This window comes from Pongo pygmaeus, chromosome 1, assembly GCF_028885625.2.
Source record: "Pongo pygmaeus isolate AG05252 chromosome 1, NHGRI_mPonPyg2-v2.0_pri, whole genome shotgun sequence".
In the NCBI taxonomy this organism is placed as follows: domain Eukaryota; kingdom Metazoa; phylum Chordata; class Mammalia; order Primates; family Hominidae; genus Pongo; species Pongo pygmaeus.
Genome location: NC_072373.2, coordinates 110,755,564 through 110,770,136, shown reverse-complemented (window position 1 = coordinate 110,770,136; position 14,573 = coordinate 110,755,564). Strand labels below are relative to the sequence as shown.

The 14,573-nt window shown below is 38.0% G+C and overlaps 1 protein-coding gene across 2 annotated transcripts in view; it reads right to left on the bottom strand.

The window, feature by feature from the left end:
- Positions 1-14,573, bottom strand: part of TBX15 (T-box transcription factor 15) — a 112,287-nt gene that overhangs the window by 44,314 nt on the left and 53,400 nt on the right. For both annotated transcript variants that reach the window (XM_063651447.1, XM_054456523.2), the window contains exons 2-5: positions 10,162-10,375; positions 5,004-5,105; positions 3,140-3,311; positions 1,926-2,093 (exon numbers count right to left, since the gene is read on the bottom strand). In XM_063651447.1, coding sequence (XP_063507517.1) covers positions 1,926-2,093; positions 3,140-3,311; positions 5,004-5,105; positions 10,162-10,262 — 543 coding nt within the window. In that variant the 5' untranslated portion in view covers positions 10,263-10,375. The remainder of the gene's footprint in view (positions 1-1,925; positions 2,094-3,139; positions 3,312-5,003; positions 5,106-10,161; positions 10,376-14,573) is intronic.

The following is a 14,573-nucleotide window of genomic DNA, read 5'->3' as shown; positions in this document are numbered from 1 at the left end:
CCTCATTTTCTAAAAGAAGAAACTGAAGCACTGAAGCACAATTATTGTAAAAAAACACAACTTGCTCAGAGCAACATGTGTAACTCGTAGAAAATTTAAGACTAAAACCCAGGTCTCCAAATGTCTAGCCCATTTCTGTCTGTGGAGCAGGACACTGCTTTTCCTTGGAAAGTCTGGTTAATGTTCCATTTCCATTACATTCCCTCTATTGTCTTTTCTTCAGTGTTTCCCCAAACAAGTTCCTGAGAACAACAAGGACCTACCACTAAATTTTTTTCTCTTTACTATTTCACAGGCCTCCTAACCATTTCCTTAAAAAGAAATAAATGAAGTAAATAATTTTGACGTATTGATTGTTCTCATTCTAGAATGTTATGAAGAATAAAAACACAGTAATAGGTGAAAATAGCTCACAAAAGAACAATTTATGCTACCTGGCATCTTCAGAACAAGTCCGAAAAGTATAGTTAGGTAACAGCTCTGACCTACAGTATGCAAACTTCAGGATTCCTGGGGGAAAGACCTGAGGTTATTTTGTATTACTAGAAGGTACTGTATTATATTAAATCATATCTGCGCAGCCAAAGGGAATGTTAAATAAGCATGCTTGTTGATTTATCCAGGGATTAAAGGCTTGTTAAACAGGCAATAGCTGTCATCTTGATCCCAAAATGGGCAGAATTGAGTATGTCTCATCTATTTTGCATGTCAGCACATCATGAATTCACCAATATGACATGACGACAGAGAGATCAAAGTAGTTACCTATGGATTATAATTCCTTTGAGAGCCATTGCAGCTCCTCCAATTTCCAACAATGCACTTTTTCCTTAATAAGCAATTTATTCTTTAAAATTGCTTCTATGCCCCGCTTTTCATGCCTGTTCAGACCCAGCCACGGAGCAACGTAGGCTGACTACTATTAATTAGATGTCAGGTTTGTGTCAGTGAATTTATACACGCTTCCTTATTTAGTCCTCATAGCTCTACGAGGCAGGCGCATTTTCAAGACCGGAAACACAAGTTGAAAGAAATTAATACCACGCAATGTCAGTGAAAAGATCAGAAATTAAACCAAGTTTATCTGCTGCCAAATTTCATGATCTTAACCATGGTATCCCGCTCCCACTTCAGCCCAGATGTAAACAAAATATTTCTATGAGTAGAATGTACTCATGTGCTAGAACACTGTCTATGAAAGAAGGTAAAGGATGTGAAGAGGCTGTCAGAAACACATGCTTGGTCCTCTTTCATTGTCAAAGTGAGTTGTAGCTTTCTAGTTTCAACTTGGGTTACAATAATGGCTCTCCTAGTCTCTGTAACTGATCTCAATGAGGCAGCAGAATGTTTGTTCTTCAGTGTTCTACAAAGTAAATTCTGATGTTGAAATATTTATTGTCACATCGCTGCCTTCATCAGAAACTATTTTAAATGGTGGCTGGAGTATTCTTAGAAAAGTCAATAATCAGTTATCCAAAGAACTCAGACTCTTATTCCCCTTCTTCTGAGCCAGAACTAATCGCAAAGTTCTGGTTGCTCCAAAGTCCATGTCTATATTGATGCTATATCTTGTATCAGAGCTTGAAAAATCTTAATTATTACAGTTTTCTGTATGGACCCTCCATGGCTTCTGCAATTTTACTATCTAAGGAATTTGAGATGGTTTAATAGCTTCTTAAATAGCACCCAAACCAAACTAAAGCTCTTCTTCTATTTTAGATCAAATGTGGCATTCACAAGGAAAATCTGAAGTTGAAAACACTTTACAGCTGCTGAGAAGTCTAACACTGTATAGTACTTAACATTTAGTAGACTAAGGGTTGTTTTATGTCAAATTCCCCTGAAAGTAAATAATACCTAAGGAATCTTATGCAGAAGGACCAAAAAAGAGATGTAGCAGAAGACTGTCAAGGGCCACCTCTTACCTGCTGGTTCTGATAGGCCGTAACTGTGGTGAACACAGTCTCAGGAAAGTTGAACGTTTTCACCCCATCCCCAACAGGAACAGGCTTAGTGGGTGAAAGGTCACTGCTGAAGTCTTTGCGAATCACGTGAACTCGAGGCTGGTATTTGTGCATAGAGTGCAGAATGATCTGAAATAAAAAGGGGAATTGTACCAGGCTTGGCTTTAAGGAACCTAGATTTTGCTCTTATGCAAAAATAAATCACTAAGTAGAAGCACTATAGGAAAAGCACAGACTGGAGGTGAGATGTACAGAAAACTAGAAATCAGTATACTTGCCCAGGAAGAACTAAGTGATTAAATAGCATTACATGGAACCAAATAGCAGGACATCCTTATCATGGATGGTAAAAGTAATATTTTTGCTTCAATTGGATAATGCTGAATGACTTCTTTAGTACCAATGGACAACATGTCACTAAAAGGTCTCAGAACCTCTGCCATGTGACAAGTTGTTCCCTCCAGCTTCAAATTTTCAGCATGTATTCATGCTGTCTTTAAATTCTACATCCTATTATTTGCATTCATTATTGAATATGTGAACATTATTTTGTTATGTGAGAGTAAATGGTAGATATGGGTTTTCACTCTTTCAGAATATTGTTATTTCCTTGAAGATGGAAGCAATGGTTTTAGCTTATTCAATCTTCCCATAGCACCCAGTATGGGTCCTGCCAGTCAGTGAAAATTCAGTATGTGTTTCACTGCCAAAGAGAAATTAATAACATCACATGCTCCAATTATACCTGGAAAGCCTTAAGATTTAGTCTTCCCTATAAAAAATTTCTTGACAAATTAGCTGAAACTGTCATTCACTTGCTTCTCTTGTTTTATGGCCTTGTGGGTTATTCTACTGAATGTTGTGATTTTTTTTATCACTGGTTGATTTGTCTTGTTTTGCTGTCTTGCCTCCTCGACTAGACTGTAAGCCTCTGGAGCACAAGGACTTTGTCTGGTAAACACAACTTTATGTATAACAGATGTTTGCTAAATGTTAGATTTGTAATAAATGGAATTTAACTTGAAAAAAAACACTTTTATGCTTACTTACTTAAAATTACTTAAAGTGGCATATAGATTCCTTATTTTACCTATTTGAAAAAGACTGGGGCTAGCCAGCTCTAAAGCAAACAGAGGAAGAGAGAAAGAAAGGGGAGATAGGATTCTTTGACTCACATGTCCTTGATCATCCAATTCATTGTTGGTAAGCTTGAGTTTGTCAAAACTGACCACCTGTCTCATCCAGGTGTCTCCAGAAGCTAGAGAATCAGGGTGTATATAAACCCTTGGGGGCACAGGGGAATCAGCATTGCCAGCCACCATCCACTTGGAGCTATGATACACATATCTGAGATAAAGAGGAAGAGAGGAAAATTCAGAGACAGAGGCAGAGAAGGGACAGAGGCCCAGGAAACAAGTTGAGACAGGGGAAAGGAGAGAAAAATAAAGAGATTACATGAATGGAGAAGTAATGGGAAAGAAACAGAGAATCAAAGGAGGAAAAGAGAAGGGCAGATAACCAGGGAAATGAAATAGAGATAGAAATGGACAAAAAGATGGAGTGGGGAGGGCAGAGAATTGTTGTGGTTAATGATCAAATCTACAGCCCTCACAAGGAAAACATTCTCACAGCTGTCTTCCTTTCTTCCCTCTCTCCATGCCGTGCACCCCTGTGTGCACACAGGCATCCTGAACTCACATGTCTAGCTATAGAAAAGGCATTTTACTGCAACCTTTCACCTTTCAAATGCAAACCATATAATCCCTTGGCCATTTGTTCAGGATTTTGTTCCTTATTAAAAACATCTTCCATATTGTCCTATAAAAATGCAGCCATGTGCGGAGCCCTCCCAAGCCTCTCCTTGGTTAACCATTTCCTTGCTAAGAATCTGGACTTTGAGGCATTTCTATGACGGGCCTTTGCCTCTCTGCAACCATTTCAGAAGCACCACCAAATACTCCCAGTTCACATTGTCTTTGATGAACCCGTTTTGAACATCATCTTCTACGCTATTTTCCCACAAAGTCACTGGGAAAAAGACGTTGTTTGGTAGCAAAGGAAGTCAGTTTTCCCGACTTTGCCAATTTTCTCATAGTTCAGAAGAAACATCTCCATGGATCTGGTACTTTCCTGCTTCTCAGTTCTAAAGGACCACATGGGACCTGGACCCTGAGAAATAGAGGCACCCAGTCCAAATCACATCTCCCAAGATCCCCTAAAACAAGCTGGAAGCATCTTTTCTCCTAAGTCCTGAAATCCAGACTGTGTCTCTCTCAGCCAGCTCTCTCCCCACTTGCCATACTAGTCCTGGCCTTTTTCATCAACTCTTGCCTCCCTATTCATGGGTTTAGGGCCAAGTTGTTAGACTTTAGATATTTCAAAAATGAGTAATGATTTACTGATTTGAGTGAGACCTCAAGAGAACAAATAAGCCACAACTTTTTTTTTTTCTGGCAAGAACTATGTATAAGCCATCCAGGAGACATGGAGACTATGTTGGCTTTTAATCAGTTTGAGGGAAAATTACTTAACAATCTCACTCACAACCGATATCAATGAATAATAATTCTCCCTAAGTAGATATTCTTCTTGAAATTTTACCCAGTTCTCCTGTTCTTCCTCTCCATCATCTATGGGGTGATCCATCAAATATACATTTTAATATGCTTTATTGTTCCACCTCTCCTTCCTCTTTCCAAAATAAATCACCCAATTTATTTAGCATTTCACAAACCAAATTATTCAATATGTTAATCACTTCCAATGTTAAGTAAATTAATTTTAGACTTAAGATCCACTTGATTTTTGCTACCTTGGGAGACACTATACAATCCCATTCTATCCAGAGACATAGGGTGGAATCCCAGGTCAAAGTTAACACTTTTTCCACCTGGTGCTCTGCCACAGGCCATTGACATAGTCTCCATTCTTTGTTCCCTGTACAGCATGCATTGCTAAAATATTTCCTCTAAGGAGTTTGAAGAATTGTCTTGGAATGCTGGTGATACCCACATTTCCACATCCCAGAGTTATTGTTACCTGTATCTTTTATTGTCCACAGGCACAATGTCCATTGCTATGTAGTACTGCTGATGTGGATCTAGGCCAGTGATTTTCACTCTCATGGCAGGAAACATCCTCCTATGAAGATGAATAAAACAGAAAGATCAGGAAACATCCTCCTATGAAGATGAATAAAAACAGAAAGCTCAGAAATCAGAGTGGGAGAAGTAGCAGGGGTAAAAGCTTAAACAATGTGTTTTTGTTTGTTTGTTTGTTTGTTTGTTATTTGAGACGGAGTCTCGCTCTGTCACCCAGGCTGGAGTGCAGTAGCACAATCTTGGCTCACTGCAACCTCCGCCTCCCGAGTTCAAGGGATTCTTCTGCTTTAGCCTCCCGAGTAGCTGGGACTACAGGCATGAGCCACCACACCCAGCTAATTTGTGTGTGTGTGTGTGTGTGTGTGTGTGTGTGTGTGTGTGTTCAGTAGAGATGGGGTTTCACCATATTGGCCAGGCTGATCTCGAACTCCTGAACTCGTGATCTGCCCGCCTCAGCCTCACAAAGTACTGAGATTACAGGTGTGAGCCAATGCGCCCGACCTAAATAATGTATTCTTATTAGGTACTTTAAGCACATCAAATTCTAATGTCCTCTAATTCTCAAAGTTGACTAATTTTTTTCACTTTGGAAATTATCACTATGAAATATACAGGAGACTTATACTACTGAACTAGTATCTCTTCTTAACTTAAATTGACCTATTTGATGATTCATACTCTCCAAGGGTTTAACCCTGCTTTGTAATTTTAGTTAATCTTTGTTGTGATATATATGTATGCACAGGCATGTGTGTGTATGTGTGTAGCCATGCATACATTTCCTATTAGCTATAATCTTTTTAAAGGTCAGTATAGCAACTTACACTCTTCTTATAATCCAAAGAGCTTTTCAGTTTATCGCAAGTTATCATAAAATATTTTCAACTCAGTTTATTTGAAAATAACCACCCCAAAAATAGTCTCTCAAGTATAAAAGAAAAAGGGAAGGTGCTACCAGTCTCCAAACAAAGAGCCACCAAGATTTTTTAGTGTAAAACTGTAGAAAATTTTCTGCAAGTTCTCAGGCTGTCAACGTGTGTGTCAGAGGAAGGACCCTGTGGAATTGGAAGCAAATGCCAAATGAATTCTCGTGGCCTCTGGGCAATACCTTGTTCCTACCACAATGGCTTGTTAAACTTGCCAAAGCAAGTGAGGTCAGGATATAGCACTTTACGACTTCTCTCATAATTGAAGAGAGGAGGAGACAGAGCAGCCCAAAAGAGGTATTGAGTTTCAATAAGTCTAGAATAAAGTTCACCATTCTTCTTTAACCATAAGAAAGAAGAAAAACATCAAGCTCAAGCTCTTTTGTATCAAGCTCGACATAAAAAGTCCTCAGTTCAAAAATTTGGATTGCCCTGAATGTGCTCTAGGCTACTTGTATGCAAAATGCTGCATTAAGCTTAACCATCTGGGGCTAGTTAGTTGAGCTGGGCAGAGCACAGTGCTAATGAGGTCAAGGTCACAGGCTTGATCCACATATGGCCTAATTGGCTTTGCTCCATTTCATGGCCATAGACCATACCCTGACCTCAAACAGCCATCTTGCAAATATGTACTGGTTGGTCACAGGAGAGGCTCTCTGTGCTAGTTACACACGCACTACCCATCCAGGAAAAGCAACCCAAAAGGCTAATATCCCCTGGCAGTAGGTCAGTGACATCATAATCATATCTGAGAGAAAGCACAAGAAGCATCACAGTCCTTTAATAGAGATGGTGGCTAATTCTTATATAGTTACAAAATTAATGCATAACTATTTCATCTTTCTCACCTTATTACTCTTCAGAAGCTTCTAGGGTATATCATTTAAAAATTTCTCCCCCACCTCACGATTTTTATTTAAAAGCCTCATACTTTTGTCTTATGGTGGGCTAATGAAATTTGATGATGGGATAGTCATATTGACTAAATCTAACATTCACTATAGGTTGGGCACTTTAATTTGCATTAATTAATTCCAAAAATTTGGGAACCTTTATCTACACATTTAAATACAGATAAGTAATTCCCTTCTTAATAACACTGATTTATAGCTTCCTTGTATATGTAAATGTTTGGAGGTCATCTTGCCAGAGATGGGGCAAAAGTCCTCTCACTTACTACCTGAGATAAGAAAATATGGTTTCCCCCAGTCACCTAGAAAGCCTGTATTACATGAAAGAGAGAGATTTCTTTTCTTCATACCTTTACAAAAAAAGGTGTTAGATGTTTTTAATTCAATAGCTGTTTTTTCTGGAACCGTTATATGACCTTTAATGGAGAAGCTACCCATCCCTTTCCAGTACCCAACTTCTAAAATGAATGAACTATGTGACTTTGGATAAATCATTTAACCCCATCACCTATAAAACAAAGGAAATCGACTAGATAATCTCTACAGTGCCCCCTTGATTTAAAATTCTGTGACTACCTTTGAATTCTCTTCTTAAAAACTTTTGCAAGCCTTTTTTTCTTTTTGTCACATTTTAGCATAGAATATCAAGTGAAGTCACAACAGTCTAAAGAAAAGTTAACTTTTCATGTTTTACAAAAAGAGATGTGCTTGGTTTTAATTTTATGGCTAAATTTAGGCCAGTTCTTTTGTCTTCTAACCCCATTAATCCTCTCAAGCACCTCTGTCCATGGTGCTGATTATGCAGGTTGGGTTGGTACACTCAAAGACTGAGGGCTCTATAGACTTCAGCAGCTCTGAATCAATAGGATTACAGTTTGGGGTGTGGGAGGAGGTAGATGGTGACTAAGATCATCTAAGTGAGAAAAAGGAGAGAAAGCCATATCTAACTAACATAACTAAGAAGATGGAGATTGGAATTAAAATGGAAAAGAATACTGACAATACTGCATAGCAAGAAAAATGAGTGAGAAGCAAGAAATTAACCAGGAGCATGAGAAGGAATGAAGAAAATTCACAGAAGAGAAAGACTTATTTGTATGATTCTGAGTTGTTTCAGAATTACCTGAGAAGAATTAGATGTAGTAACAACAGTTGAGACAACTGAATACAGAACCAATTAATGTAGTTTCTAAACTTAAACAAAGGATTTCAATTATTACTAAAGAACAAACTAGTGTCTGCCTTGGGGAATATGTAGAGTATCCAGATATTAAGGTGAATTTGTGAAAACAGAGATATGGAAATGAAAACACTGCAGAAGAATTACAAAATGAGTCACAAGAGGGTTGTCAAGGAGATGCTCAAATGAACTCAATTCACTAAAGCACAGGGAATAAGGGAGTGATATCAGGAACAAACATGACTGGAATACACAGACCCAAGAGTAATAAAGTAAAAACCCAAAAAGAATACCAGAAAATCTTATAGACAAAAAAACCCATAATATTTCTTCTCTCTCCAAACCAACTCTTCTACCAAAAACTTTTTAAAAATTTCCTTGAGTTACTTTGTTTTCTTCCAAGCCTTTACACCCCAAAATGTGGAACAGAAGTACACTGAGACCCAAGCAATGAAAAAGAGATGATGTTGAACACAGTTATCCAGCCCATCTTCTCCCCCTAGGAAGCCTTTAATAGTTTTATTCACTATTGAGAGAAGGAAGAGAGCTCCAGAAAAGAAAGAAAATAAACAAAATTTCAGCTTTATTTTAACTTCATGTTTTTGTCATATCTTATTGTTTTGGGAGGTTTCCTTATATACACATAGATAAACTGGACCCAATCAAAATATTATTTTACTTTAAATGGCTATGTTCGTGAAAACAGCTCACAATCAGTAAGATGGGATTTTTGTTCCCCATGACATGTGAGATTATGTACACTGGCTTTGAAAACACAAAAGTAGCATAATTGTTTTGCTTAATTTCAATGAACTATTCCTATATGCTGAAAAGCTTAGTCCAAATTTATTTATTTATTTATTTATTTATTTATTTATTTATTTATTTATTTTTGAGACAGAGTCTTGCTCTCTCACCCAGGGTGGAGTGCAACGGCACGATCTCGGCTCACTGCAACCTCCGCCTCCCAGCTTCAAGTGATTCTCCTGCCTTAGCCTCCCAAGTGGCAGGGATTACAGGTGCCCATCACCACATCCAGGTAATTTTTGTAACTTTAAAAGAGACGGGGTTTTGCCATGTTGGCCAGGCTTGTCTTGAACTCCTGACCTTAGGTGATCCACCCACCTCGGCCTCCCAAAGTGCTGGGATCACAGGCGTGAGCCACCGTGCCCGGCCCAAATTTAATTTTATCTGAATCATTTCATTTTGAATCCAAGGGGCAAGAACTACAACCATTTCTTAACAGTTCAGAATTGAGACCACTATTTTAGAGCCACACAGATTTATGCAGAATTCTGGAGCTGCCTCTTAGTACCCATGTGCCTCAGCCAAGCTAATTAATGTCTTTTATCCTCTGCATCCTAATCCATATATGGGATGATTATGTCCAACCTCATAGGATTCCTGTAAGTTTCAAAGATGTATGTTGAGTGTCCAGCACAAAATAGATACTTAACTATGGAAAGCTGAAACATACCAATAAAGGAGTAGCTTAACTAAAAGTGTCTATATCAAGAGAAGCCGTGTTTTTAAAACTTTGCAATCCTAGAAAAACAGTTTTGCAAGAAATTCCATAGGTCACCAATAAAGTTGTGTAATAATTTCAAGTCAATGATAAAACACAATGGACATCAACAGGCTCAGAATATGTACCAAGCCAATTCTTTTTTAAAAATTATTACAAAAGCATTGTTGTTTTAAATACTTTAGAAGATGCAAATTGTTATTTGGGAAGCAAACTTCTTGAAAGTATTTAATGGTGAAGTAAACACTTGCTTTGGAAATATATATTTTGGCTTTTAAGATCCCATGGACTTTCAATATTAGCTGAAGTACATTTGTAGGTGGAAAATGTTTGTGATTTACATGATTTACATTTGATTGGCCCTTGGAGGAAAATAATACAGTCACAACAAACACAACAGAACCACTTTACCAAGATGTACAAATGCAGAAAAGTGAGTGCAAGCTGCTTTGGTTTTATTGGTGCCATCACAAATAAATAAGAATGGAAGAACGTAATGGCTCCTACTTCTGCAAATTCTTTGAATCTGGCCACTCAAAGGAATTTGTCCTTACCTGCCTGCTTTGGTGATGATCATTTCAGTTCCAATATCATGGAACCGCTTCCAGAGGTCAGCACATTGCAGCTCCACCTGAATCTCCTCCATGGAAGACATGGCAGCAGGCACAGGGCCTGCAGCACCTGAGGCCAGGTCAGTGTGAGTGCTGAAGGAGCAGGAAGTCCGCTCAGTGAGGACCTCAGAATCTGAACCGGTGCTCTGCTCAGAATCTGCAAAATAAACAATCAAGCCTTAGGTGAGAAACTGCTGAGCTCCCCTCACTCCTGACCCTAAAAGATGGGGGTGGGAAATGCAATGAAGTGGGGAGAGGGGTAAACAAAAGGAGACTTAAAGCTGGGAAGCTCCAGAGCACAGCACTCAGGGTATTTTATTATTTTTTATGGTTTGTTTTTGTGATTTATGACCTTCTTTCAGGTTTCGTGTTTCCAACATGACATCTGGCATTTTAGTAAGTTTTAGCAACAGCTGAAGAAAATTGGTCCACAACAGGCAATATAAATAGTACTAATGTCACCATGTTGAAGGGAATGAGGCCAAACTGGGGCAACAAAATAAATGCCAAATTAAGCTAAAATAATTATAAATTATAGGTCCAAACCTAGATTAGACTATTTCATTTATGCGAGTAAAGATTCAGTGTTAACATTATGTTCTTCAATTCCATACCACTCAGCATCACTGCCTGTCAGTTATTTTTAAACACAGAAATTTTTCCTCTACTTACATAAGCCATGGCTATCAAAAGTAATGAAAAGCTGCTTGGGATCTTTAGAAGTACTTTGTCATATATTTGAGTAAATGGTTTTTCCTAAGAGTCTAATCAGCCCATTTTGGATGGGAAAAAAACCTCTGTTGTGAGTCAAGGATGTAAGCATATGGAAAAAGTTACCCAAAAAGGCAGTTGAAACAAAGGGAATAAATGAGTTCAGGAGACACCTTGATTGGTTTCTGAAGTATGGGCAGAGGGGAGGGGTGATCCAAACAGGAAGGTGGGATTGAGAGCAACCAAATAAAAAGTTGGCATGCTGGGCCAGATGGTCCTTTCCTGTGTCTTCTGTACTCGTGAAGACAAGTGGGGCTGGGGGACAGGGGAAGCTGACTGATGGAGAAGGCTAGAGCCAGATTTACCAGGGAAGATTTTCTGGAATTTTAAATATTTACCTTTAGGAGCTTAATGCCAAGAATTGTATGTCCTAAAATTTTTCAAATTCATATTATCTAGTATAATTTTCTTAGGTCAAATGATGCTGCAAGTCAAGCCTAAGAATCCATTTCTCTAACCCACCCTTAACATCTAGAATTCTGATTGCTTTCCTTGGAGTTAAATATATACATGAGTAAAGGCTGGAAACAAGTTTTGTACTCTGACAAGTGACTTGTCAATGGTGTCAAGGGTCAGAGCTCCCTGAGCATCAATCCTTGGCACTAGTAAGATGGAAAAAGAATGGGACAGAATGCCCAATCATGCTGCTGCCAACCTCACTTACCTGCAGCAGGTTTGCAGCCCTGTGAAAGATACATCCCATTGTTCCTTTACTTTTCTTTCCTTTTGTCACTGACATTTTTCTCTTGCAACCCCAGGCAGCATCTCTGGCAAGAATATCTAACAGCTGTGTCAAAGCCACAGGGAATAAAGTGCCCACAGGGGAAAAAGTGTCATTTCTCTCCATCTCCCCAATTCCTCACCTGTCACTTGTGAAGATATTCAGGTTGTTAAAGAACCAAACCAAACTTCTAAATAAAGGGGAAGTTTCTGACCAAAAACTTCAGTTTACCCATAATCACTACTGTAGTCACTATCTTCATTCTTCCTCCCCCTCTGCCCCCACCCACAAAAAAATAAGCTATAAAGTTTTATAACTAGGTTTTACATGTCTAAGCACATAATTTTATACCTAGGACTAAGCAGCAGCTATTTTTGGTCTTCTCCAAGCACTGAAAAGTAGAACTACTTATCTAAGATGACAGCTGTTGCTGAGTGACAAATCTATATCCTAGCCTGATTCTATATGCCTTTCAGTAGCAGAGCCATTATATCATCACACACTCAGCCAAACACACTAATTCATGTCCCCTGAGACATGGATTCCCAAATCCTATTTTGTGTCTGGGATATTTTAAGAGCTCCTCACTTACCATGAATACTGTAAATTTTTCAAAAAAACTCCTCAAAAAAAGATTTTTAAAAAATATTATTGTCCTGCCTTTGGAAGCAAAAAGTTATGAAATCCACCATAAAGTGCCACAATTACAAAAAATTGGAAACAGACACCTTAAGTAGGACCCAGAATAAATTTTGGACATATGATTTCTCCAATGTATGTTTAGGAAGTGGGAAAGGGAAGGAAAGGTATCACTACACTAAGAGATAAGTATTAATGGTAGCTAAATTGAGGTTGAGATTGGAATTGGGACTACGGTTAGAGAATTATGAAATAAGAGACCCTACCCTTAACTCAGTATGTCATCTGGAACAAAACAGGGACTCAAAATGTAACACCAAATGAATTAATGAATAACCTTAGACAAGCCATTTAACCACAGGGGGGCCTAGGTCCTCAATGTGCAATGAGAAACAATGAACTTAAGGATTCCACCTCTAATGACCTGAATGTAAGAATCCTTCCCAGTGCAAGTGCTAACCCAGGTAACCTCAATTAGAAACATCAAATTTAAAACTCTTTGAACAAGACAAGTTAAATAAGGGAAAAGACCGGGGGCTCAGATTCACATTACCATAGGAGTTAAATAATTGAGTGGGTATTCTATAAGGGTTTATAGTTTCAATCAAATCAATCAATAAGCACCTATCAGCATACGGCCTTAGATGAAGTACCATGCAGATAATTAGAAACAGAATCCAAGACCTTAAGAAATTTCCCAGTTAGTGTTGATTAATTATGTGTTTATTGAGTGCTTACTATGTGCCCAGCACTGTGCTAGATTCTGGGAAATAACAAAGTACACAATGGGACCTATCTTCAAGTACAGTACAGTGGAGACTAGGAGCATTCAAAAATAATCAGAGAGCAACACAAATAACTGCCACACAGTTTTCCACACCATTACATGCTGTCTCGGATGTCTCTTAGAAGTCCAGAAGAGAAAGAGATCCAACAAGGCTAGAACACTCCGGGGAACCCATGGTTACTAGAAAGGAAATGGGCAAGTCTGTGGAGGCATAGGCAGTATTTGTCCATGAAGACGATTTTCAAAGACATTTATTTAACTGGAAATACCCTGAACTTCCAGATTTTCACTCTCTCACAAAACAGGATCCAGTGACTTTTATATAAAGAATGTAAGCAACAGCTCACATGTTCAATAACATGAATGCATATGCAATCTTCTATTCTCAATTGTTTCTTAAATATTATAATCTTGAAATAAAGTTACTGTTACTTTTATAGAGGCTCTTTTTAAAAAGCTTCTAGAAGGGTTAGGGCCACCTGTGGGGTAAGCAACCCTACAAAATCCTGAAAATAGTAATCTCAGAGTCAAGATTAACAGCCTAGGTAAAAACAAAATTTAATCTTTTGTAAAATACATTTCTAAATCATAGTTATAGAAAATATTTTGGCTAACCAGATCAAAATTTTTAGCTATTAATTAGGATGTATAATAAAGTTATCTAAGTCATGAAAGAAACACACAGCTGGTTATTTTAATCAAATCAGATCATCCATTTAGAAATATAATCAGTCAGTCCCTTAAAGATCAAAAAACACCTCTGTGTTTTCAAGTTCATTTATTCTTGGCAATTTGTGACTTCCTGTCCTCAAAAAATAGCCGTTAGGAACTCATATGAATGATGCAGGATTTCTTGGCTATCAGATACTGTCAGAATAGTATTTCAACAGAAGAAGTTTAAGTAAATCAGGAACATAAAATGTTACATGTAACCAAGGCAGCTAAAGGAGAAAACTTAAGTAACCTGCACTGAGCCAGTTACAAGTCACTAGAGAACATTTTGTGACTCACAGGGCCAAAGCAACATATCTATTTTCATCCCCCCAAAAAAATCCTTTAAAAAGAGATTTTAACCATCATTTTACTTTCTATCTCTGACCTATTTCACTTTGATAAAATGAATACTGTAACACTAAGTTCCCACAGAAAGTGGAGTTTAGCTTAGAGTATGTTCAATTCTCATTCTAGCAATAATAATAAAAGAACTTTTAATTTATATTTTACACATTACCTAATATTGTCTTCCCATTGATAAGATAGACATAGCTTGTATTTGTATGTCTGTTTTGTGGACAAGGACATTGAAACAAGAGAAATTGAAAACTAACATGTACTAGAATGCAGGTCTTCTCCATCCTGATCCAATGGTCAGATCTCCCCAAAAGCATACTAGGTTCAACCCAGCCAAAACAGCTGGCAACTCTGTAACACCCCTTA